The following is a 25699-nucleotide window of genomic DNA, read 5'->3' as shown; positions in this document are numbered from 1 at the left end:
GGGCGGTTGGGGCTTCTTGGGCGGTGCGTCATCAGGCATCAGCTTCCCAGGTCTGCCTGGGCGTCGGTTCACACTTTTTCTAAGTTCTACTATATTCATTCCTTGGCTTCTGCTGATGCCAGTCTGGGACGCAAGGTTCTTGCAAGCAGCTGTGCTTTAGATTAGTGGCATGGCGCTTTTTTTCTTCCCTTCCTCGGGGGACTGCTTTTGGACGTCCCATGGTGCTGTGGTCCCCCAATGCCATGCACAAGAAAATCGGATTTTTTGTACTCGCCATAAAATCCTTTTCTCGTAGTAGGCATTGGGGGACACGGATCCCCCCCCCCCCCCCTCCTTCTTGAGTTTCTTTTCTTGTTTGAGGTCCCGGCTTTTGCCTAGTTTGGTTGTCGGGTTTCCCCAGTTGAAGACTTGTTGGCTTTCAGTTTTTTTTTGGTTCAGGTGTGACATTCCTACTGCTTTTGTACCGACTGATCTCTCTCTGCTCTGGCAGAGGGGTATAGCCCACCTGGGTGGAGCCAACACTTTTTTTGTTTTTGTTTTTTTTGTTTCTAGTGTCAGCCTCCTAGTGGCAGCTGGGCATATACCCATGGTGCTGTGTCCCCCAATGCCTACTACGAGAAAAGTATTTTATGGGGAGTACAAAAAATCCAATTTTTCCCCTTAGGCCCCTTTCACACGGGCGAGTTTTCCGTGCGGGTGCGATGCGTGCGGTGAACGCACTGCACCCGCACTGAATCCTGACCCATTCATTTCTATGAGACTGTGCACACGAGCGGTGATTTTCACGCATCACTTGTGCGTTGCGTGAAAATCGCAGCATGCTCCTCTTTGTGCGTTTTTCACGTAACGCAGGCCCTATAGAAATGAATGGGGTTGCGTGAAAATCGGTGCGATTTTCACGCATGGGTTCTAGGTGACAGTCTATTCACTGTATTATTTTCCCTTATAACATGGTTATAAGGGAAAATAATAGCATTCTGAATACAGAATGCTTAGTATAATAGGGCTGGAGGGGTTAAAAATAATAAAAAAGTTAACTCACCTTCTCCTCTTGTTAGCGCAGATGCCGGTCTGTTCTTTATCTGTGGGCTAAAGGACCTTTGATGACGTCAGATCACATGCTCCATCACCACGGTGATGGACCATGTGATTGGAGCATGTGATCTGACGTCACCTCAGGTCATTCAGTCCACAGCTAAAGAACAGACCGGCATCTGCGCGAACAAGAGAAGGTGAGTTAACTTTTTTATTATTTTTAACCCTTCCAGCACTATTATACTAAGCATTCTGTATTCAGAATGCTATTATTTTCCCTTTATAACCATGTTATAAGGGAAAATAATACAATCTTCAGAACATCAATCCCAAGCCCGAACTTCTGTGAAGAAGTTCGGGTCTGGGTACCAAACATGCGCGATTTTTCTCACGCAAGTGCAAAACGCATGACAATGTTTTGCACTCGCGCGGAAAAATCGCGCATTTTCCCGCAACGCACCCGCCTCTTATCCGGGCAAAAAACATGACGCCCGTGTGAAAGAGGCCTTAGACTTCAACAGGGTTGTTAACACGAACAGAAAATCCACCACATAGTAAGGCCCCAAAATAGATAGATATTGATATATAGATATTGATATATAGATATTGATATATAGATATTGATATATAGATATTGATATATAGATTATATATATAGAGAGATATATATATATATAGAGAGATATATATATATATAGAGAGAGAGATATATATATATATAGAGAGAGATATATATAGAGAGAGATATATAGAGAGAGAGAGAGAGAGAGAGAGATCTCTATATATATATAGAGATAGAGATAGAGATAGAGATAGAGATAGAGATAGAGATAGAGATAGAGATAGAGATAGAGATAGAGATAGAGATAGAGATAGAGATAGAGATAGAGATAGAGATAGAGATAGAGATAGAGATAGAGATAGAGATAGAGATAGAGATAGAGATAGAGATAGAGATAGAGATAGAGATAGAGATAGAGATAGAGATAGAGATAGAGATAGAGATAGAGATAGAGATAGAGATAGAGATAGAGATATATCTCTAATTCTTTTTTTTTAATGCTGTTTTGCTGTGGATTTCATGTGGGTTTTCGCATTCAAATATGTAAGGTGTGTGTAGGTAGTCTAGAGGTAAAGGTAGACACGGTGTAATACTTCCATGATACATCCAAAACAATTCTGCAGCACAGTTTGTGGGTGGCATAGAGATTTTGTTGCAAATTGTGATGAAGTGTTTACCCCTATAGATTTTAGGGGCATACTAATTTTTCCACGCGGAATATTCCTACTACTTGCGGAAAGCGCTTTCAAAACCCACCTATATGAATTGTACTGCAATTTGCTGCAGATTTGCAGTGCAGACCCAGCCATGTCTAAGCTTACCGTAAGACTGTTCTCATCTGTGTCCTGGAGACCACAACATGGTGCCTGATTCGTTGTGTGATAGACCCTTTTGACTTGTGGTGGTGTCCATAGGTTTGATGATTAAGAATAGCACTGCATGCTGTGCCATGAAATGCACTACAACCTGCAATGGAGCCTCTGATGCATATATGAGCACAATTTTAAAGGGGTAATACTCATCTGGACATTTATGGCACATTCTGTGAATATGCCGTACAGATAAGTGTAGTTTCCACCTGTGGGACCCGTTCCGATCTCAAGATTGGCGCCTGGTCTCCTAAAGCTAGTATTTATTTTTACCTGTTCTGTTTAAAGGTATTATCCCCCCTCTCCTCTTCTAGATGTCCCCATGTCTGTGGGTATTATTGACCCAAGGGCGAATCCAACGCAGCTGAACACTGTTGAATTTCTCTGGGATCCTTCCAAGAGAACATCTGTCTTTATACAAGTAAGCAGATTCTTCTGTTAGTGGCGGATACACATCTCGCTTCATTAGTACTTAAAGGGGTTGTGCCAAGTTTAAAACTTCTGTCCTGTCCACACTGATGGTGGGTGGTCTGACCGCTGGGCTACCCACTGAGAATAGAGGTCCCATTCCCCTGTTCTGATGGATCGGCGGGTCGGGGCTGTGCCCTGCTGCTAAATTCATTTTGTTTGGAACCGCCTAAGAAAGCAGCTTACAGCGCTCTATCTCTGACTGTTCCATAGAGAATAATTGGAGCGGCAGGGAGTATAGCCGACCTGCCGATCCATCAGAAAGGGGGAACGGGACCTCCATTCTCAGGATTTTGGGTGCCCTGGCTGTGACTGCAGACTGCTAGCAATTCATTCATAACTTCTAGTAGAAATAGTAAAGGAATGGTACAGCATACAGGCATAAGAATAGATGCTCCAGAATTGTTATTACATGGGGAATGCATGAAGCTATTATAACAGGCATGTCAGGAGCGGTGACAGGTCCTCTTTAAGCCTGTATTATACTGGCCGATGGAGTAAGCTAGTGTCTGGAGGGAAACCGCTGGTATTACATGCAGTGATCTCCTCCGCAGCGTGGGGAGGAGCGATATCTCTGTGCCATCGCTCGTCCCCATGCTGTCTAGTAGTTTGCTGGGGGCAGATCGTTATTAGACATCACGTGCTTAAAAATCAGAATTGCTCTTTCATCAGGCAATTGTTAGTATTACACTGCAAAATAGTCGCTCGTCGGCAGCTGTAATACAGCCTTTACAGTTGTTTAGATGGATCTTCTCACTAGAGCAGGTTTAGTTCCCTTTAGATTAGGGAATCTGTGCCCATTTTCACAGTCAGTTCCAGCATAAGAGGAGAGCATTAATCTTCTGTTATACGTCATAGGCAAATTTAGTGTTTCTTTTCACACACCCCAAACCGGTTTTGTTTGACCCCTGCACATTTGAGGTCATTTCTGGGAGATGGCTGGAGAATTTAAGAGGACCTTTCACTAGAATAAAACATCTAAACTAACCATTAAGGATCGACCGATTATCGGCCGATATTGAGGATTTTAACTGTTATCGGTATCGGCATTTATTTTGCTGATATTCCGATAACTTATTGGGAACACAGATCGCGCTGTTGACAGCGCTCTCCGTGTTCCCTCTGCAGCACAGGGGAGAAGGAAGCAGTGTCTCCCTCCCCACCTGTGCTGCTGCTGCTGCTGCAGCCAATGGGAGGACAGGGAACAAGAGGACGGGAGGAGCTATGGCCACTGCGCCACCAATGAAGATAAGTCTCTCATTCATTTATATACAGGAGGCGCGAGCTGGCTGCAGAATGACATAGCCGGCTCCCGGCCTCTATAAGCAGTAGCTGCGATCTACGGTAGTTAACCCCTCAGGTGCCGCGGATCGCAGCTACCACTCATAGAGGTCGGGAGCCGGCTATGTGATTCTGCAGCCAGCTCCCGCCTCCTGTATATGAATGAATGAGATTTATTTTCATTGGTGGCGCAGTGTGCCCGCGGCCCCCCACCCCAGTATTGACAACATTGGTGGCGCAGTGCGCCCGCGGCCCCCCACCTCCACCCCCACCCCAGTATTAACAACATTGGTGGCGCAGTGCGCCCCCCACCCCCGTCGGTATTAATCATTGGTGGCAGTGGCCACAGGATCCCCTCCTCCAACGATCGGAGTCCAAGCAGTGTAATGCTGGGGCTCCGATCGGTTACCATGGCAGCCAGGACGCTACTGAAGCCCTGGCTGCCATAGTAAGCGCTATGCTGCTGTGTGCACAGAGCAGCAGGGACAGTGTGAAGTCCTATTCACCCTGATAGACAAGGGTTCTAGTCCCTAAGGGGGCTAAAAGTTAGTGTAAAAAAAAAAAAAAAGCCTCTTGCACACAAACATTGGGGGCCGTGTGCACTCTACATCACTGATGTGGACCTGTTCACTTGAATGGGTCCTCTATCGCGGATATGCGGAACGGAAGCACTACGCAGTGCCTCCATGGTGTTTCTGTCCATGCCAATTTTTTTGCGGTTCGGACGGATTTGTTACAGCCGCCGCATGAACGATGCCTGTGCTTTGGGGACTGCAAATTGCCACTATAAGAGACCTTGGCGAGGTGCGCAGGCTCTGGTATGTTCTTGATATAAGAATATATTGGGCAAAGTCTCATTTTTAGCCATATATTGTCAATTGCAATGAGCGGTTAGAACCTAGCAGCAGAAAACTGGTGACAGATTCCCTTTAAATATGTTATGGTCAGTCTTCTGACAGGTTCCCTTTAAAAAGGTCCTGTCACCTCTCTTGACATGTCTATTTAAATAATTGTATTCCCCATCCCGTAATGACTTTGGGGCATCTCTTCATACAACTTGGTGTTCTGTTCCTCAGTTATTGTCTCTTGGAGCTTATTAATAAATCTGAAACTGGTTGTGTTATGCCAGGAGGCGTCCCTGCACTGAATGGACAGTGTGAGTGCGTGCAGAGCCAGTACAAAACCAGTTGTAGATTATTAAACTGTTAGTAGCAATAACTGAGGAACGGTCTAATATAGTTATATGAATAAAATGCTCCAAAATTTAGTTTTTGCATAGGGGATATAATTATTTAGAAAAGAAGCTATTGAAAGTGTATAACCACCTCTAGAAATGAGAGTCAAGACCATGTAGAAGCTGGACTTTCTTCATTTATTGCAGGGATGACCAACCTGCGGTTCTCCAGCTGTTGTAAAACTACAACTCCCACCATGCTCTGCTGTAGGCATCGCGATCATGCTGGGAGTTGTAGTTTTTCAACAGCTGGAGAGCCTCAGGTTGACCATCCCTGATCTATTGCATCTAGTATCAATTTCGTTGCTTCCGTTTTGGCAATATTAGGGGTCATCCATTTTGTTTCTCGAAGGAAACGATCTGATTTGTAACTGCGGGCAATACTGACTTACTGTGTATTGTATCCATTCAGGATAATGAGGTGTTTTAGTAATGTCTGTGTTTTCTATTGTTAGGTTCATTGCATTAGTACAGAATTTACAATGAGGAAGCACGGGGGTGAGAAAGGTGTACCTTTCCGAATCCAAATTGATACCTTCAAAGAGAATGAGAGTGGAGAGTATACGGAGCAGCTGCACTCTGCCAGCTGTCAGATTAAAGTGTTCAAGGTATGTTGGGTTTTGGAGCTTGCAGCTGCTGTACACAACATTTACACCTCTTTGGTATAATTCGTGTTAGGACATTTAAATGACAACAGTGGGCAAAAATCTGCATCTGTGTGGATCAATTATGCAGTTCTGCATTATTATAATGAGGCAGGTTTATACTTTTCAAGTGTCTTATTCTCGTGTTTTTTTATTTTTATTTTTTTATGGTCTTTAAAGGGGTTGGTCCACAAAATATTCTACATTTTTATTTTTTAAACCGGCACCTGAATCTTTTGTAACTGCATGCAATTAAAAATGTTGTTATAGCCACTAAATTATTCGATAAAATGTATAGCACTACGTTCTGTTTGTTCTTTTCCACATATTTGTCTAGCAAAGGTGGTCGCACATGCTCAGTTCCATCTTCCAACTGCACTATATACTGTTAGAAGCTGTGACTGTTACAGGACACGCCCTCTAAGAACATCCCCCATGAGCTGCCAGCACGTACTATATTATCTCTAGTTTTTTTTTTTTTTACGTTAATCGTGGGGTAACATCTTAAAGGGTACATCCATACTGGATGTTGGAGGACAGAGGGGGACGGCTCCCCTCTAAGTGCTCAGGTGTCATGGTCCCTATCGACCCTGGTATCTCATGTTAAATGGCCAGGATCGGCGTTCCCTCCGAACCTGGTCATTGCAGTCAGGTGTAACAGCTAGCACCTGCTAGGTGAGCCTGATCCATACATTCACAGTGCACCAACAGTTTACAGTTACAGTACGGCATGTTGCCTGTGGTTAAGGCAGATGATTGACAGCTGTCAGTCACTATCTTTTTGGGCAGAGAATAAAGGTTCCTTTCTAGCATTTTAACAGTTTTTTACATGAAGATTCTTGCTTAACTCTGGAACCCTCCCCCATCTTTCCTGCGCTGTCCTTGGATAAGGCAGCATAGGGGAGCTGACAGATCTACTGTAAGCAAAATAGTACTTTCGACGAGACCAATTTTGAAAACCGTTAACATGCAGAAGATATACATTTTACATTCATCTCTCGTGCTGCACAGTCTCTGGTTTAAGCTAGGGTTTGGGGGAATTCTTGGTTCGGATCCTCACCATTACAAAGTAAACCTGCGTATTTCTGTACAAAACAAATTTGATATTTACCTAACCATTTATCCTTTATTGGCTCCATTATCATCTAGGTAAGGCTACTTTCACACTAGCGTTGTTATAATCCGGCAGGCAATTCCGTTGGCAAACTGTATGCAAACGGGTATTATTATTTTTTTCCAGATCCGTTAGATGGATCCGGTGATATACCGGATCTGTCTCATCCGTTGTTTTCCGGTGTCAAACGGAATAACGGATCCGGTATTTAAATTTTTTCAAAGATCAAAAGCAAAACTAGCTCCTCCTATATCCCAACGCAGACTAGAAAACCGGATCCGGTGACGCGGCAACACTTGGTACCGGATCCGGCATTAATACATCACTATGGAAATTAATGGCAGGTGCAGCAAGCTGATCGCAAGACATTCTGAACGGATTGCTTTCCATTCAAACTGATGCGTTTTTTTTTCCGGTATTGAGACTCTTTACCGGATTTCAATATCTGAAAAGAATAACGCTAGTGTGAGAGTACCCTAGGTTAGAAGCACACAATGGCTCATTCTGGGAATCTCAGCCATCTACATGGCCACAACTGGTTTGACTGCTATTCTGCTACAAAGACTCTCTTTTCGTGCCAGACGTCAGGTTTTTATGCCTCAGGTGGTTTTCCTCTATTTAAATATAAATGGAATTTCTCCAGTTGTGAACCTTTAGCTGCTCTTGGCTCTAGTAGGTTGACTCTTTTGCACCAAATATTTGGAACAAAGGCATTGTACAGGAATGTGTAACAGGAGGTCGTCTTATCATCGTCTCTTCATTTTATGCTGTTGCGGTAGCAGCGGTGGCTTGCCGTGTTAGGTTTAGTATAAACAGGTCCAATTTTTCATTTTCAATTGGTGAAGATCCTACCTTGACTTCACATTGCTATAAAAAGAATCGAAGACACTACCACCCAGCATTAATGAGAAGCTAAAGGCGATTGTCAGAAAGGAAGCATTACTTCCCGACAGTCGGCTGCTCGTTAAGTGGAGGAGACCGAGGCATTTACAAGCTGTGATGTCCTTCACAGTATTAGGCCGAAGCGGTCAGTGGTATGCCGGCCTGGATTCCTGCTGACAGCAGGAGCGCACGGTGTCTGGTTGCTATGATGCCGTGGGCTTCATGCCGCCGCTGCACTACAGTAATACACTCGTATGATCTATACCAGTGTATTACTGTAGTGAAGCGGTGGCATGAAGCGCACGGCGTCATAGCAACCAATGACGCCGTGCGCTCCTGCTGTCAGCGGGATGCCAGGCTGGGATACCACTGACCGCTCACGGCCGTGTGCATTCGGTCTTGGGGTGAGGGATGGGTATTACGGTCCCTCGTCCTCTTACAGCTGTGTTTCTGGGCAGCAGATTGCTGTTTAGACTGCATGATCTCCTGCCCACAAATTATAATTTAGGTACCTACATGAATGGCGGTTTATCCGGTGACCAGCGGCACCTTTTACACGGGCAGTTTGTCGGGACTGAAGGTTCACGATAATCTGCCTGAATATCTCCTTGTGTAAATCCACCTTAAGGCTCCGTGTTGCATGCAGATTTTGTCCTGATGTTCACTGTAGAGTTGCCTTGCAGAGGGTTAAACTCATGGAAAATCAGCAACATATTGAGCTGTGGCCGTGAGAATGTGATGTGGCAGAGGGTCCAAGATGAGAATTGAGCAGTTTGGTATTGACACCCCAGATCTTTTTGTACTCTGAGATAAGCCCCCACTAGAGGAGTCTGCCAGCTGCGTACTCCCCTCTCTTCATTCAGAACACATGCACGCTTGGTAAAGGAGAGTTTATAAACTGTGTGACCATCTTGAGCATGCCCTTGAATCTCCATAGGAAGAATACACTGTGTGTGATTGAGGTTTTGGCAGAACTCCATTCACTAGCATTGCACTGTACTTTCTGCAACAAATCCACTACGGGCTGCATGGTTTACAGCGTTCAGATCTGTTCCTGAAAGTACATAATGGTACCCATAAAATAAACCCCAGCCTTAGGTCATGTTGTGGCTTCTGCAATACATTTTCTTTGATGCCATAGGAAAGGTTATAAGAATGTAGGCGTTTCTAATTGAACGTAAAGGGAACCTGTCACCTGGAAAACGCATATTAAACCAACCACAGTACCTTAAAGTATCCCCCAGTGTGTTGCTAATCATGATTTTCTTTCCTCATATTTGTTAAAATCACAGTTTTCATGTTTGTTGGCGCCTTCTCCAAGTCAGGCTTGAAGTCAAGGGGGCAGCGGCCTCCTTGCTTCAAGGCACGATAACCCCGCCCCTTACCCCTCCTCTCTACATTGTGATGGACATCTTGCCGTGATGCTGGGACCGCGATCTTCTCGCGCATGTGCCGTGCGCTGCCTGTTGCAGCGCGATCCCGGCTCCCTCACTCACTGCCTTCATTTTGCAGGCTGCGCATGCGCCGTTCAGTTCCATCGCGCTTGCGCCCCGCCGTTGCTTCTCGTCTTTAGCGTGAGCGTGATCAGAACGCAAGCCAGTGATTACACTAAAGACTAGAAGCAACGGCCAGGCGAGAGTGCAATGGAACTGAACGGCGCAGTCTGAAAAATGAAGGAGACAGAATGAGGAGAGAAAATCATGATTAGCAGCACACTGGGGGATACTTTAAGGTACTATGGTTGGTTTAATGTGTGTTTTCCAAGTGACAGATTCCATTTAATAAAATGTCTATCTATTAGTAAAGCAGTAGCCAAAGCTTGTAAACTACACACTGTTCACTAAAGCGCTGGGAAAAGCCAGCTGCGCGCCCACCTTCTGACTGGCCAAGCAGGCTTGATGAGAGGCATTCTCTATGGAGATGGGTATTTTCACATTATATTCTGTGGAGGGCGAGGGCTTCTGCAGACTGCAGGCCGTCACTTATGGAAGTTAGTAACAGGACCACGCAGACTAGGCAGAGCCCTTTCCAGAATGATTAATTATAACTTTTTATATCCTGCGTCATTAGGACTCTTCTCCTTTAAAGTGTAACAGTCATGTTTTCATCAAAAAACTTATTTTAGCATATTCGTACTGCTGCTGCAGCATTCTACATAAAGCACTCTTTAATTCCTTCACATACCACTGTTTTCCTTGATTTTTTTTTTCCCCTTAGTTACTGCTGTTTTAAACCTTAGAATGAGGATCATCTCAAGATGGCTCCTCTGCCAGTTCTCTGAGGCCAAAACTGCCTTCCCTCAGGTCACATACACACTTGCTGTAGCCAGCAGCTTCCTGCCAGCCAATCAGATTGGATTACTGAGAGACACGCCTCCGCACTCTGAAGCCTAATGCAGCCAGTGCAATGTGGAGGACCTGCCCCTCTGTCTTCTGTTCTATCCTAAAGAGAAGGCAGACAAGTCATAGCAACAGTCTTGTAAGGGAGCAATGGATAGGGACATGGGACATTAAAGGGGTTATCCCATCTTAGACAATGAGGGCATATGGCTAGGATATGCACCCATTGTCTGATAGGTGCGGGTCCCAACTCTGGGACCCTCACCTACAAGGAGAACGGAGCCGCAGAGAGTTGTGGCTGGAGGACCTCGGGTTTCCCTGGGGTCCGTCCACCACCAGGCACAGCTCCCCGCCTCTCCCATTGAAGTGAATGGGAGTGCACCGTGCATGCGCGGCCACTGCTCCCATTCATTTCTATAGGGCCGACGGAAATGGCCGAGCCAGCGCTCGGCTATTTTCGGCAGCTCCATAGAAATGAATGGAGGGTGGCTGCGCATCCGCAGTGTGCCCTCCAAGTTTCTCCGCTCTGTTCTCCTTGTAGGTGCGGGTCCCAGAGGTAGGACCCGCACCTATCAGACAATGGGGGCATATCCTAGCGATATGCCCCCATTGTCTAAAATGGGATAACCCCTTTAATGAAAGCTGTTAATTATCGGGTATTTACAGATCTTGTGATACATACCTAGCTCTAATAAACCTACCAACTTAAAAACAATATACCGTATGACGGTTAGGGTACTTTCATACTTACGGCAGAGTGATCCGGCAAGCAGTTCTGTCGCCGGAACTGCCTCTCGGATCTGTCAAAACGTAAGCCAACTGATGCCATTTGTAAGACTGATCGGGATCCTAATCCGTCTTACAAATGCATTGAAATGCTGGATCCGTCTTTACGGCATCATCTGGAAAAACGGATCCGTCGTTTATTTTTTTTTCACCTTTTTTTTGCGCAGAGCGTAAGGACGGATCCGGCATTCGGGCAAGTGTTCAGCTTTTTTGGCCAGAGATAAAACTGCAGCATGCTACGGGTTTATCTCTGTCCTGATCAGTCAAAAAGACTGAACTGAAGACATCCTGAACGGAATGCTCTCCATTCAGAATGTATGGGGATAAAACGGATCCGTCTTGAACACCATTGAAAGTCAATGGAGGACAGATCCATTTTCTATTGTCAGTGAAAATGGATTAGTTTGGCTCGGTTTCGTCAGACGGACCCCAAAACGCTGCAAGCAGCATTGTGGTGCCCGTCTCCAAAGCGGAATGGAGACTGAACTGATTCATTCTGAGCGGATCCTTTTCCATTCAGAATGCATTAGGGCAAAAACTGTTTTGGACCGCGTGTGAGAGCCCTGACCGGATCTCGGTGCTTTCTAAATGCTGTTGAAAACAACTCGGGCGAGATGGCCGCCCCCATAATTATGTTCAGGAAAAAGAATAAATACATATGCAATCAGAAAATGAAACAGATTGGAAACAAAGGATATGTGTTATGATCTGGTTTTAACTGGCAAAAAAAAATATTGAGGACCCCTTCTCTTTAAGTAGTTGGCTGTTTCTTCACTTCAGACTCGCAGGAAGGCTGTATGCCTAATACAAATATTTGGGGGTCATTTATTATTCTGAAATATGCCTATATTAGGAGTATTTCAGGCCCGTTTCATTCAGCATTTGGTCTAAATGTAAGCCAGCAAGGAAGCTGCCTTACATTTAGACTCGGGGGTGAGGCCGGCACCTCTTTTATAACTTTGCTGGATCCAACACCATATATAGGGGGGATTAAGACCATAAGACCAGCGTCTAAAAAACGCAGTCTTAATAAATGACCCCCTTGTTGCTTTAAGAACTTTTTTCATGTTTGTCTTAAGATTGTGACCAAGATATTTCTGTCCCTGAGGGCTTCAGTGACCTTGGGTCAAGGACAATGTTAGCAGTTCCTTGACAAATTCATTAAGCATGCCTGCAGTTATTAACCTACAGCATGTGTGTTCTCTTAGCTGCTTTAGAGATCATAACATTGAACCGTGAACCTGCTTTGGAAATGGTTTAACCGTTCAGCTGCTTCACCGTTTCCTATGTGGCGCCGGCAAATGAGTAATAAAAATACCTAAAACCTTAACAAAAGTCAGTGCACAGACCCCCATCATTATATATACTCTGGATTATTTAATTTTCAAGATAATTTCATTTTTCATTAAAAGAACGAAAAAAAAACTAGCAGTTACTTTCACACTTGCGTTGTTAATTCCGGTATTGAGATCCGGCAGAGGATCTCAATACAGGAATTAAATGGACCCGTTTTGATTTTGCACATCAGGATGTATCTGTTCCGTTAGGATGCGGTTTTGTAAAATAAAAATGGGGAAAAAAACCTGATACATTACTAAATACATTGAAAGTCAATGGGTGACTGACAGGTTTTTTTTTTTTTTTACGCTACATAAAAAACGGATAAACTGTTTTAGTGCCGGATCCATTTTTATGACCGGACACACAACCGCAACTTGGAGCGGTTTTGTGTCTGGTCACAAAACGGTATGATGACAGAATGTAAGACGTGCTGATGCATCCTGAACGGAAAACGACAACGCAAGTGTGAAAGTAGCCTTACTTGGATGTGGTAAGATAGTATATTCTGCACTCAGACACTGGGAAGTCTGTATAAAACTTCATTTCATTAAAACATCCATAACATCTGATCAAACCTCTAAGGCCGGTCACACAAAGTGCCTTCCTTTCAGCTTTACTAAAACATGTCATTATCGCTTGTTTGTTAGCCAGAGTCATCTTATAATTGTTTCTCTCTACAGCACGGTGGCTAGTGGTTAGCACTGGTGCCCTGCAGCAATGGAGTCCCAGGTTCGAATCCGATCGGGGATAACATCTGCATGGAGTCTGTATGTTCTCCTTGTGTTTGGATGGGTTTCCTCTAGGGCTGGGCGATATGGCCTAAAATCTATATCGCAATATAATTTGAAGCATGTGCGATATATCGTGATATATTTTCTTTTGTATATATACAAATTACAAAACTTCATCAGCCCCGTGCCGTTGCCACCATCATGTCCCAGTGCCATCATCCCCATGCCATTGCAACCATCATCATGTCCCCCAGCCAGCGCCATCAGCCCCATGTGCCATTGCCACCATCATCATGTCCCCCAGCTAACACCATCAGCCCCATGTGCCATTGCCACCATCATAATGTCCCCCAGCCAGTGCCATCAGCCCCATGTGCCATTGCCACCATCATCATGTCCCCCAGCCAGCGCCATCAGCCCCATGTGCCATTGCCACCATCATCATGTCCCCCAGCTAACACCATCAGCCCCATGTGCCATTGCCACCATCATCATGTCCCACAGCCAGTGCCATCAGCCCCATGCCATTGCCAATCACCCCCATCCCCGGTAGATTCGGGTCCCTGCTACTTACCTTTCCTGCACGGCTGGCTGATGGAGTCCGCAGGAGACTGGCCGAGTCTTCTTCCCAGCATGCATTGGGAGGGACCTGACGTCACAGTGTCAGCCAGCGCACTGAAGATCTGTGAACGAAAGGCCCTGCAGTGCGGTTCAGAGTCGGGAGGCCACGGAGCGGTGAGAAGCTTCTTCAATTCACTACCGCTCCGTGGTTATCGATCGCGATATGGCGATATAACTAAAATCCATATCGTCGGCTGAATTGATGACGATATTATCGTATATAGTTTATATCGCCCACCCCTAGTTTCCTCCCACACTCCTAAAATATACAAATAGGCAAATTGGCGTCTTGTTAAATTGACCGTAGTGTGTGTTGGGGTTTAGCGGCTACATGGCAGCCACTGACTTCCCAGGGAGACGCCCCAGCCACACACCCATCCCTGAGCTTTGAGTCCTAAGTCTGTGCACTGTTAGATACCAGATTAGAGGAAATCTTCCATGTAAATGTACATCTTCCTTTGCTGTCTGATACCTTGTTATTATTTAGGTTAGGTGCAAATCCGCAGTGGCGGTTCAGTTGTAGAATCGGGCAATAAAAAAAGCGCAGAATACCGCAGCACGCAGCAGTATTTCATCCAGCAAAATGCCGATATTAATTCTGGAAACCCGATGGACCCCATTCTAGTGAATGGGATTCATGTGAGGCCAGCAGTGTCCAGCATATGCCAGATCCGGCGGTTATGGTATTCTGTTCTTACGCTGGAGCACAATCATACAGAAAGTGTGCACCTAGTCTATTAAAAAGACTGTTACGATTGTGTAAGTGTCTGTGGGACACTACTTCTTCCCTTCACTTGTCAATTATTAATGGGTATTAGGACCTGCCTATTTAGAACGTCAATGACCATCTCCCCATCGGAACGACCCTTTATCAGGTCTAATGTGATTATTATTTTTTATTACTGTTTGAATGTTATTAAATGGTTTCTCTACTCTTGTAGCCTAAAGGAGCAGACCGAAAGCAGAAAACGGACAGAGAAAAGATGGAAAAGCGAACGCCACAAGAGAAGGAGAAATATCAGCCCTCCTATGAGACCACCATTTTAACAGAGGTAATTGACTGGTTTAGTAAAAAAAAATAAAAATAAAATCCTGACACAGTAATACAGATTACTGCCACCATGCCTTTCGATTTTAATCTCTGTGATCTTTGCTGGTCAGCAACCAAAGACGATGTTATGGAATATTAATGATAATTGTATGAGCCAAAAGTTTTGGGCATGCGTGAAGGTCACGAAAATACACTACTTACCTGGGAGGATCTCTGCTCACCTTTATTTTGTGAGGTGAAAGAGGTAACGCTAAACATAGAAAATATGCACAGAAATAAAATCCCAGCCGTTCCTTCCTTGATATCCTTTAATCCCATTTTCTCATTTTACTGTCAAAACTAAGAAATAAAGACTTATTCTATGGTTGAGGGTACATGGCGATCTTTGCCATGACGCCCATCACACAACCGAAGATTGCGGTGTAGCAGTGCACTGAACTGAATGGGGTCACACTGTCATTTGCAAGTTTCCATGACTGCAACCTCAATCGTAAAAAATAAAAAAAAACTACTGGATTTTTTGTGATTATGTGGGCGTAGCAACTTGTGATCCACGCTGCAACCCCATTTAGTTTGGTCAGTGCTGCAGACTAAGAAAAAATACCCAGAAGCCAACGGCTCCTAAACTGAAAAAATGTAGGAGCTAAATTTAATTTTTAGTTGCCAAATTTAAAATATCGTAAATATATTCTAATATATAAAGCTGAGAGTATGTGTGTGTGTATGTCCGCTACAGGAATCCGCACAGTCGCATTTACAATCATGAAATTTGGCAAACGGGTACATCAGGTGTCCGGGAAGGTTTTAGACCGGGTCTCGGCTCTCTAGGACGAGATATTCCCCAAAAAAAAAATTTGCCAATAAAAGCCTGGTCACATGACCCTTATCAGCCAATAGAAGCTCTCAGGTCCTTCAGTCTCCACATACAGTTTTACTCCAGGTTTCCATAACAACCCAGCCATTTATCTTCACTGCTGTAGGAGAGCTTTAAAGGAAATCTGTCACAAGGATAATCGCTATTGAAGTAAAGCCATGGCCTAATAGCACTTAGTACCTTATTTCAAGATGTGCCTTTGTTCCAGCAATAGATGGTTTTATCCTCTGAAAATCCAGTTTATTTGGTATGCAAATGAGCCAGTAAGGTGCCCAGAGGGGCGTTGCTCTTGCAGGAAGGAGCCCAGACACGCCCCCTGCCACAATGTGTCCACCCCCAAAAGACTTAAAACCCTGCCCCCAGATATAAGCCACGGATCCGTCCTTGCGCAGACCGAAAAAAAAAGGTGGAAAAAAAAATTTGCTGGATCCGTTTTGCCGGATGACACCGGAAAGACGAATCCGGCATTTCAATGAATTTTTCTGACTGATCAGGCATTTTTAGGACTACCGTATTTTTCACCCCATAAGACGCAAAAGTGGGGGGAAATGCCCCTGCGTCTTATGGGGTGAATGCTGCCATTTTGCATCGCAGACTGCGATGTATCAGCGGGAGGGAGGAGGGGCCGGTGTCATGCAAGTGCGGCGGGGGGTCGGTGCGGTACTCCGGCCGCACCGCTCACTCACTTCCTTAATGCCTAAACCTTTTATAATAACTTTAATTGAAGTTCCAATCCCCACCCCCTATCTGTACTACTTACTAAATGTCCTGTGGCAGGGCAGGCGGCCGGCCGTAACTCGCTGATGTCACGTGACTGCACCACCTACTTCATTCATAAAGTAGGCGGCGCAGGCACGTGACATCAGTGAGTTACAGCCGGCTGGCCGCCCGCCCTGCTCTGCCTGCTACAGGACATTTAGTAAGTAGTACAGATGGGGCTGGGGATCGGAACTTCAATTAAAGTCATTATTATTATTATTATGAGGTTTAGGCAATAAAGCAGTGAGTGAGCGGCTGGGCCGGAGTACAGTGACCGCATCGGCCCCGCCGCATTTGCATGCCACTGGCCCCTCCTTCCTTCCCCCTCCCACAGGTTTAGCTCCGGTATATTAGGGCATATGTGGATTCCACTGTTATGGGGTGGGGGATATGTGGATGGCACTGTTATGGGGTGGGGGATCTGTGGGTGACACATATATAGCAGTGCCCTCCTCAGATCCCCCCCCCCCCCCCATAACAGTGCCCTCCACAGATCCACCCCCCCCTCATAACAGTGCCCTCCTCAGATCCACCCCCCCCCATAACAGTGCCCTCCCCAGATTCTCCCCACCTTCATAACAGTGCCATCCACAGATCCCCCATAGTAGTGTCATGCACAGACCAGCATTAGTTGAAAACCCACCAAAAGCACACCTTCTGGTTAAAAATATTTTTTCTTATTTTCCTCCTCAAAAACCTAGGTGCGTCTTATGGGCCGGTGCATCTTATAGGGCGAAAAATACGGGTAATCAGAATCCTGATCAGTCTTAGGCTACTTTCACACCTGCGATAGGTGTGGATCCGTCTGGTATCTGCACAGACGGATCTGCACCTATAAATGCAAACGATGGTATCCGTTCAGTACAGATCCGTCTGCATACACTTAGTCAAAAAAAGTCTAAGTGTAAGTCGAACGGATCCGTCCTGACTTTACATTGAAAGTCAATGGGGGACGGATCCGTTTACACGTGCACCGATATTGTGTCAATGTAGACAGATCCGTCCCCATTGACTTACATTGTAAGTCAGGACGGATCTGTATGGCTCCGCACCACCAGGCGGACACCAAAACGCTACAAGCAGAGCGGAATGGAGGCGCAACGGAGCAAAACTGATGCATTCTGAATGGATCCGCATCAGAATGCAATGTGGCTAAACTGATCCGTTTGGGGTCGTTTGAGAGACTTGAAACGGATCTCTTAGGCGGACCCTGAAACGGCAGTGTGAAAGTAGCCTTACAAATGCCATCAGTTGGCATACGTTTTGCCTTGCAGTAGAGTGATCCGGCAAGCAGTTCCTACAAGTGTGAAAGTAGCCTACCACTCTTAAAGTGAGCTGTTTAAAAGGACATGCCCCCGATAGGCCATGCCCCCTCCCACTCCTCAGCCGACAGGGGTTGAAAAAATGAAGGTAAAAATCAACTACATCTGTCAGCTGCAGGGGTGGGAGGGAGGATCAGTGCTCCAGACAAAAAAAAATACCTAGTAGCCATTGGCTCCTGAACTGAAAAATTTAGGAGCCAAATAAAATTTTTAGTCGCCAAATCGAAACAGAATCAAAATTTTGGTATTGTGAAAACGCTACGCTAAGCCATGTGCGTTTCGCATTTTATAAAATGCTCGGCCCATAATAGAACAGTTCTATCGTATTTTTTGGGGTGACAAGGTGACAAAAAAATGGCGAATTGCATGGTTTTTATTTATTTCTGTTACGGCGTTCACCGAATAGGAGAAATTTTTTCATAGTTTGGACGCAGCGTTATGTAATATTTATTGTTTATATATTTTATATGTAAAATTGGGAAAGGGGGGATTTAAACTTAATATTTAGTGTGTTTATTTTTTTACTTACTATTAGCCCCCTTAGGGGCTGGAACCCTTGTCCTATTCACCCTAATAGAGCTCTATCAGGGGTGAATAGGACTTCACCCCTCTCACTGCTGCTCTGTGCTTTGTGCACACGGCAGCAGGGAGCTTACTATAGCAGCCAGGGCTTCAGGAGCGTCCTGGCTGCCATGGTAACTGATCGGAGCCCCAGGATTACACTGCTGGGGCTACCACTGAATCACCAATGAAGAGGGGGAGGGCAGCACCTGAGGGATTAACTGCCGCTGATCGCAGATCCCTCTGGTAGAGGTCGGGTCCTGGCTATGTGATTCCGGCACCCGCCTCCTGTATTTGTATTAACAGGTCAGTTATCTTCATTGGTGGCGCAGTGGCCACAGCCCCTCCTCCTCCAGTCTCCCCTCTTATTGGCGGCAGCAGCACAGGGGGAGGGAGAGACTCCTTCTCCACTGCGCTGCTGAGAAGAACATCGGCGGTGGGGCAGAGAGCTATCATCTCCTGTGCCCCGCCGCTGTATTCAACTGTGGAGCTGCGGCGGGTCTAGTCGCAAATGGCGACAAGACTTTTGTAAATTCTAAGTCGCTTTGACCATTTTGGTCGCCATTTGGAGCACTAAGGGAGGGTGACTTTTTCCCTGCAGCTCACACTCACAGTACTGTGCTACTGTCTTAGAGTGAGCTGTTCAAAAGGACACGCCCCTCCATCTGGTTAGGCCACGCCCCCTCCCACTATGCTGTGAAAGTCACTGTTAAAGGGGAAGGCTGCTGTAAAGGTCAAAGTTAAGTGGGTGGGCTGCCGTGGAGGTCCAATTTTAAGGGACGGGGCACTGTGGGGGGCTGTGGAGGTCACTGTTTTTTGCTGTAGATGTCACGGTTATAGTGGATAGTGTTTATCTTTTAACGACACACACAAACATTAAATTAAATATACCCGAGCAAAGCCGGGTCCTTCAGCTAGTTTATAATAAAAAAGACTTGGAGGAGAAGATGAGACGCAGGTCACAGTAGTGAGCCAGCTCTACATATAGGAGAATACAGCACCACATACCTGTTGCATCCAGTGACATCTCCTCCAGTCAGACGTTCTCTTTCTTCCTCTCCTCCTTTTGACCCAGACCGCCATGACTAATTATTTCAGCCACATCTCGTCTCTACAGAGTTTGTTTACACAGACACGATAGATTTCTCAATTTGTCCAACCTCGCCATCCTAGTGTCCCGACAAGGTCATCCTGCTGCCACTCCAATTACTGTGCCTGTTGTGCTCCCCAATGCCCCAGGTACTATACTGCTGAAATAATAGTGACCCGGACTGGTGTAAAGTAGAACTGGCTTAGATGCCCATATCGACCAATCAGATTCTACCTTTTATTTTCCACAGGAGTTGTCAAAAATTAAAGGTGGAATCTGATTGGTTGCTATGGGCTACTAAGCCAGTTCTACTTTACACCAGTTTAAGTACCCAAAATGTCCCTATAGTGTCTACAGTAAATATAATGCCCCCTAGAGTGCCCCAGTAATAACACCCTATATTGTGCTCCAGGTAATAATGCCTGTATAGTGTCCCCAAAAATGATGTCCCCCAGGCAGTAACTTTCCCCCACACTGTCCCCCTTAGTTAGCGCGCACAAAAAAAAAAAACTGTTAAAAGCGAATACCTGTGTCCCGGTGCTCACTCACAGATGGGACGGGCCAGGATGGTGAGGCAGGTGTGCACACGACACTGCACTGCGTCCCGTCACAGGCGCGCAATGACGTCATCATGTCCACCTGCGCCAGGATTTTATTACCGCTTATGCCTCAGGCCTACTAGGTATTCTTCTGGTGATAAATTCTATTGCCATATGAGTGCTTGTTTTTTGCGAATTGTAGTTTTTATTGACGGCAACACAGAACGACACCATAGGAGTGTGCGTTTTTGCCCTGCAAGGGCAAATTAATTGAATGAATTCTGTTCATCGCCCAGCCCTACTTCCAGTTGAAAATGGATGAAATCAAATGAACGCCTTTGTTCTTTGCAATATCTTTTACATAACTGTGTCAGGGCCTTTTGGAAAATCCTGCAGACTGACAAACTGTGTGGGTAGGCTTATCATATGTTTACTTTTCTCGATAGTTTTTAGTTTTAGCATAGCTTTAATTTAAAGGGGTATTCCAGTTATATCAAGTTATCCCCTCCCCACAGGATAGGGGATAACTATTAGATCGGTGGGATCCCACCAATCACGAGAGCCCTGTAGCCTCCCAAAATAAATGGAGCAGCCGGTTGGCCTTGCACCCAGAGGCTCTATAAATTTCTATGGGAGTTCTGGATATAGAGGAGAGCTGTACTTCGGCACTCCCGTAGAAAGAATAGAGCAGCCACGCACATGCCGCACCGCCCACTCCGCTTATATTGTTTGTGTGTGGGCGGTTCTCGTGAATGGTGGGGTTCCCACGGATAGGACCCCCATCGATCTAATAGTTATTCCTTTATACTGTGGACCAACCGGAATAAACCTTTCAGGGTTGTAGAGGTTTAAAAGTTAGTACAGTTTGGGCAAAAAAGTGTTTTTGTATAATGAAATGTTATACAATTCCCGAAATACTTTCTGTATGAAATCAGTGAAGCTTCCCATTAAATGACTGGACTGAGACTTCGAAATCCATGAGGAACTGATACAAGAATCATTCCAATTGTGATAATTTTCTTCATTGTTTGTATCTTTGTTGTTTGCAGTGCTCACCGTGGCCTGAGATCACGTATGTCCCCAATGCTCCTTCCCCCGGATTTAATAGTTCACACAATAGTTTTACAATTAGTGAAGGGTAAGTGGTCTCCTGCATTCATACAAACTATACTTTAAATGGGTTTTCCAGGAATTCTATATTAATCTACCGTCAGGATTGGTCCTTTATAATCGGAACTTGGGGGGGGGGGGGGGGGGGGTGACTTCCGGCGATATTGCCAGTCAGCTTTTTGACGGGGCTGTGGCACTTTGAGTGCTGCAGCCTCTTCATAGACCTGTGACATCATGTCCATTTGTCATGTGGCTTTTCAGCAAGTAAATGGAATTGAGCTGCAAAATGAAGCAGAGCCGCTGAGTGGGAGCGCGGTGATTTGTGTATTACAAAGAGGCCACCCTGCTGATCCATTGGGAGTCGGGCTCCCCACCAGTCTGATAATGGAGATCTATCCTAAGGATAGATCATTAGTAGTTAAGTCCTGGAAAACCCATTGACATTATTTGACCTGGTTGGAATTGGATTATGCTGTATATAGGGATTTGGCTGTTTCCTTGTCTAGATTTGTGCTCCATATCGTGGAATCCAGTAATTTCAGACTAAATGCTGAACTCTTCATGAGCTGAGAAAATCCTGATTCTTTTTCTTTGCAAATGAAAGGGGTTTTTAGATTGGAGAAAACAAACTTGCTAAGGCCTCTTTCACACTTGCGTTGTCCGGATCCGGCGTGTACTCCACTTGCCGGAATTACACGCCCGATCCGGAAAAACGCAAGTGAACTGAAAGCATTTGAAGACTGATCCGTCTTCAAAATGCTTTCATTGTTACTATGGCAGCCAGGACGCTATTAAAGTCCTGGTTGCCATAGTAGTAGTGGGGAGCGGTATACTTACAGTCCGTGCGGCTCCCGGGGCGCTCCAGAATGACGTCAGAGCGCCCCATGCGCATGGATGACGTGCCATGCGATCACGTGATCCATGCGCTTGGGGCGCCCTGACGTCACTCTGGAGCACCCGGGAACCGCACGAACGGTAAGTATGCTGCTCCCCACTACACTTTACCATGGCTGCCAGGACTTTAGCGTCCCGGCAGCCATGGTAACCATTAAGAAAATGCTAAACGTCGGATCCGGTAATGCGCCGAAACGACGTTTAGCTTAAGTCCGGATCGATGCCTTTCAATGGGCATTAATTCCGGATCCGGCCTTGCGGCAAGTCTTCAGGATTTTTGGCCGGAGCAAAAAGCGCAGCATGCTGCGGTATTTTCTCCGGCCAAAAAACGTTCCGGTCCTTAACTGAAGACCTCCTGATGCATCCTGAACGGATTTCTCTCCATTCAGAATGCATTAGGATAAAACTGATCAGGATTCTTCCGGCATAGAGCCCCGATGACGGAACTCTATGCCGTAAGAAAAGAACGCAAGTGTGAAATGGCCCTTAATGGAGTAAATTTGCTTAAAATTGCATACCTGTTCTTGCCTGATAAATCCCCTCCACTCCAGTGCCGCTCCTCTGGTGGTCCTTGTTGGAGAAGACATGCTCGTCTACCAGTGTGACCCTGCAGCCAATTAAACATTGAACATGGTGTCTGCGCTCCTGCTCTAGAAGGGTGGGTTCACATCCCATTTTATGCCCCTGTTCGAGGTATACAGTTTTTACAGTGGTACTCTATGGTGAACGGATGCTACTGTATGGCATCAGTCTGAGGCATCCGTTTCATGTATACTTTTTTGTATACGTTAAACAGAGGGGGGAAAACTGTGAAGTGAACCCAGCCTAACATACTGCTTGCTATTTAGTATGCATTTTCATGGTGATGGGTTCCCTTTACTGACCTTGATGGTATACAGCTCGAGACAGCTAAGTCTTGTTTCATATTTGTGTTTGCCGATCGGCATATTTGCTGGAGGCTGCCGTCTTGCCCCATTAACCTATAATGGGGTCCGACAGTTATCCGGCCACAATCCAACAAATATGCCGAGTAATGCCCTGTCAAATGCTGCTGCGCACAGCGTTTTTTGTCCAGCTGGTGCAGCCTGTCGGCTTTGTAAGACAGGCCTAAGGCTAGTGATTGGCTGCAGGGGTCACAGGGTTAAACTGCTTTTGCGCTAACGACTACACCAAGGTAAGCGCATAAACAGGTTTATCAGGTGAATATCGGTTCTTTACTTAGTTTATGGCATTTCAGCCATTTAGTAATTTTTCTTCTGTTCTCAGAAAACCTTTAATTCTTAAAGGGGTTGTCTGTTTTCAAGATAAAACGGGGCAATGGCAAGCAATGCAATAAAATAAGAGCATTTTTTTTTTTTTTTTTATGTATAAATTTCTTTACCTGGTTATAGCGATGAGGTCACATCGACAACATGTGATTTCTGCAGCCAATCAGTGGCTCACGAGGGGATCGAGAGTTATAGCATCCTTGATCCCTGTGATGCTGTTAGTTTGGGTCATCAGGTCCGTGGTCAGTCTAGGATTTACAGCTGTAATACAGCCACTAGTATGCACCCACATTATGGCCATCTGAATGAGGCCTGACCTGTTTGTAGGTGTCACGTGTTTACCACGGTATGTTTATGGCCACATGTATTATCTTCACAGCTTTATAGCCGATGCACCATTTTAAATCCTTCCACCCAGCACAATTTCTTCTCTATACCTACACTACATAGCTGTACCACAGCATGATTTCTGGCCATATTAATACCAGAGGTATACAGTCGGAAGCTCCCTCTATGGCAAATCCTTCACACCCTATAGTAAATGTAAGGATTGCCTTTGGTTAGAAATAAAACCGCAGGGGACTTCATGTTCGGCAGGTTTTTGGTTGGTGGGAACCCTTGCAGTGTTGAGGCACTGCTATATACCAGGTATGGCTAGTTTACATAAAAATGGTGTCTCGTTTGATTAATATTTAAGGATAATTTCTTCTGTTTTCCAGTAATGGTTCTCCAAACCACCAACCTGAACCACCCGCACCCATCATTGATGTAAGTGCAGCACTGACCTCCGTTCAGGTACTTGTCTCTCTTCTGTTTGATCAGGCCTTGAAAGGTACATGTGCCCACCCCATTACACTGCACTTTTGGTGCAATTCATTTTGAACATGAGGCCTGTAATAGCATGCCTATGCCCAAAGCACAAAGGTCTATGTTGTCTGGTGTCACCACTGTGTAGGTCTTCCGCAATGCCATCAAAATGTCGTCATGGGTTGAGGCCCCCTACCCAAAAATCTACTTACCGTATGGTCACCTATATACATTCATGGAGACCCTAACACCTAGATTCAATGTAGAAAATGCCAGTCTTCTTCCCTAGTACTGTTGATGTGTAAGACTAAGGCCTCATGCACACGACCGTTGTGTGCATCAGTGTCCGTTGTTCCGTTTTCTGTGATTTTCTGAGGACCCATTGACTTTCAATGGGTCCGTTGAAAACTCGGAAAATGCACCGTTTGTCATCCGCGTCCGTGATCCGAGTTTCCTGTCCATCAAAAAAATATGACCTGTCCTTTTTTTTTTGACGGACAACGGTTCGCGGACATTCAAGTCAATGGGTCCATGAAAAAACACGGAGGCACACAAGATTGTCGTCCGTGTCTGGTTTTTTTTTTTTTTTCACTTTTCTGGTCTGGTGATTCTCCAAAAATCAAGAAAGACACACGGAAGAAAAAACGGACACGGATCACGGAACAACGGAACCCTGTTTTGCGGACCGTGAAAAAAATACTGTTGTGTGCATGAGGCCTAAGTGCTAACCTTTTCTCTGCCGTGTGGGGCTGTGTCGGAAGAAGCAGGCACATACACTTAATGTACATACATGTGTCTATATAGATTTGTTCTTAAAAAGAGTCTCCGATATAAAATTGCTTTCAGACTAACCCTCATGCCCTGTAGGGCTGGCTCCTTATATTGTAGACCGGTTATCAGGTCTGACACTGCAGTTCGGAGAAAATCATCTTTTAATCCATAGGCAAATTAAGATTTGAGGGCTTCGAGGGTGGTCCCTGAGCCGCTCAGTGACCCATAGCTGCTAAATTTTTTATTTTTTTCCCTCCAAGCAACTTTCCCAGTCTAATTTGATTGACAGGGCTATGCTTCCTCACTGTCAATGCACCTGGCCCTGAAATCCCGCGCCTGTGCTGTTAGCTCTTAACTTGGCACATGTGCAGAATACTCTGTCCTGGCCTCAATAGATTTCGGAGCTAGGCATTGTGATTAGTTTGAAGGCGACTTTGCAGCAGATAATTCACATAAAAATACCAATTGTGCAATCAAAAAAAAAAAAATTATATATATATATATATATATATATATATATATATATATATATATATATATAATTTATTTATTTATTAAAACCTACATATGCAGTATGTCATGTAATAGCAATTGTAATCACAGTCCCTCTTTTGGTTCCCGTTGCGGAGCTCACGCAATGCTCCGCAACACGAACCAAAAGAGGGACTGTGATTACAATAGCTATACTATACGCGATTACATATACTGCATATGTATGTTTTTATTTTTTTAGATTGCACAGTTGA

General features: G+C 45.2%; 1 protein-coding gene across 4 annotated transcripts in view; it reads left to right on the top strand.

Moving 5' to 3' along the window:
- Positions 1-25699, top strand: part of TFCP2 (transcription factor CP2) — a 70717-nt gene that overhangs the window by 24080 nt on the left and 20938 nt on the right. For 2 of the 4 annotated variants that reach the window (XM_044284680.1, XM_044284679.1), the window contains exons 5-9: positions 2781-2887; positions 5905-6057; positions 14849-14959; positions 21153-21241; positions 24095-24143. In XM_044284680.1, coding sequence (XP_044140615.1) covers positions 2781-2887; positions 5905-6057; positions 14849-14959; positions 21153-21241; positions 24095-24143 — 509 coding nt within the window. Of the gene's footprint in view, positions 1-2780; positions 2888-5904; positions 6058-14848; positions 14960-21152; positions 21242-24094; positions 24171-25699 lie in introns of all 4 variants that reach the window. The other 2 variants (XM_044284678.1, XM_044284677.1) reach the window with 1 other exon arrangement.

Source organism: Bufo gargarizans, chromosome 3 (genome assembly GCF_014858855.1).
Source record: "Bufo gargarizans isolate SCDJY-AF-19 chromosome 3, ASM1485885v1, whole genome shotgun sequence".
NCBI classification, from domain to species: domain Eukaryota; kingdom Metazoa; phylum Chordata; class Amphibia; order Anura; family Bufonidae; genus Bufo; species Bufo gargarizans.
Note: the sequence above shows the minus strand (reverse complement) of the source record. Positions and strands in the feature narration are given on the sequence as shown.